At 60.8% G+C, this 1,070-nt stretch overlaps 1 protein-coding gene across 1 annotated transcript in view; it reads left to right on the top strand.

The window, feature by feature from the left end:
- The window catches only part of LOC108751871, a 2,041-nt gene extending 1,262 nt beyond the window's left edge, over positions 1-779 (top strand). Inside the window, exons 2-3 of the mRNA XM_018492344.1 lie at positions 11-177; positions 249-779. Coding sequence (XP_018347846.1) covers positions 11-177; positions 249-779 — 698 coding nt within the window. The remainder of the gene's footprint in view (positions 1-10; positions 178-248) is intronic.
- The last annotated feature ends 291 nt before the right edge of the window (positions 780-1,070 follow it).

The following is a 1,070-nucleotide window of genomic DNA, read 5'->3' as shown; positions in this document are numbered from 1 at the left end:
TTGGCGAGAGGGAAGATCTCCTTGGAAGATCTGAACATCGCCAACACGCGAATTAGGAAAGCACAGGCGGGGGGCCTCCTCATCGAGATCCCTGGGGGTGAGGAGGCAGGTGCCAAGGCGGAGGCGCTTGTCGATCGTCTCAGGGCTGTGCTGGCTGAGAGCGACTACAAGGACAAGGTCAGTGTGGTGCGTCCGGTTCGTCGCGCGGAGATCAGGCTGGTCAACGTTGATCAGTCTCTGCGGAGGAGGTGGTTAAAGAGGTGGCCACCTTCGGTGAGGTCCCCACGGGGGACGTAAGAATCGGCTCATTTAGACCGGGGCGCGGAGGTCTGAACACTGTGTGGGTGCAATGCCCTCTCGCGTGTGCCAGCAAGCTGGTGAAGGCCGGTCGTATCAGGCTCGGGTGGTCGTTTGCCTCCGTCGTGGCCCTAGTGAAGCGGAGGCTGCAGTGCTTTCGGTGCTTAGCGGTGGGATACATGAGGGTGGTGTGCCAGAGTGCGGTGGATAGGTCCGCCTGGTGCTTCCAGTGTGGAGGAAACGATGGGCACAAGGCTGCCGGTTGTCGATTACCTCCGCGCTGCCCTGTATGTGCGGACAGCGGACTCGCAGCTGGACATCGTGCTGGTGCGGCGGAGTGTGTACCCTTCAACGACCGCGGGCGGGCGTCGGAAAGCGTAAATCGTGGGGCTGGTGCATCTGTCGGGGTCGATCGGGGAGCCCTTGCCGAGGAGGAGACAATGGATATCGAAAATGGTGATACTGGCCCAGATAAACACTAACCGGTCGGGACCCTCGCAGGATCTCATCGCCAAGATCAGCGAGGAGTTTGATCTGGGGCTGATCGCGGTCTCTGAGCCGAATCGCGTCCCGGTGAGCGATCGGTGGCTTGCCTCAACGGACACTCCTCCCTCGGCCGCTGTCACATGGCAGTGGAGTCGTTGGAGGATGCCGTGTTCTCCTCGCTGGAGAGGCAAGCGGTTTGCCGCGGTGGACTGGGGGGACGTGATCGTAGTATCGTGCTACTTTCCTCCAAGTCTTGGAGACGGTGAGTTCCTGCGGGATTTAAACGA

This window comes from Trachymyrmex septentrionalis, unplaced genomic scaffold (genome assembly GCF_001594115.1).
Source record: "Trachymyrmex septentrionalis isolate Tsep2-gDNA-1 unplaced genomic scaffold, Tsep1.0 scaffold526, whole genome shotgun sequence".
Taxonomy (NCBI): domain Eukaryota; kingdom Metazoa; phylum Arthropoda; class Insecta; order Hymenoptera; family Formicidae; genus Trachymyrmex; species Trachymyrmex septentrionalis.
Note: the sequence above shows the minus strand (reverse complement) of the source record. Positions and strands in the feature narration are given on the sequence as shown.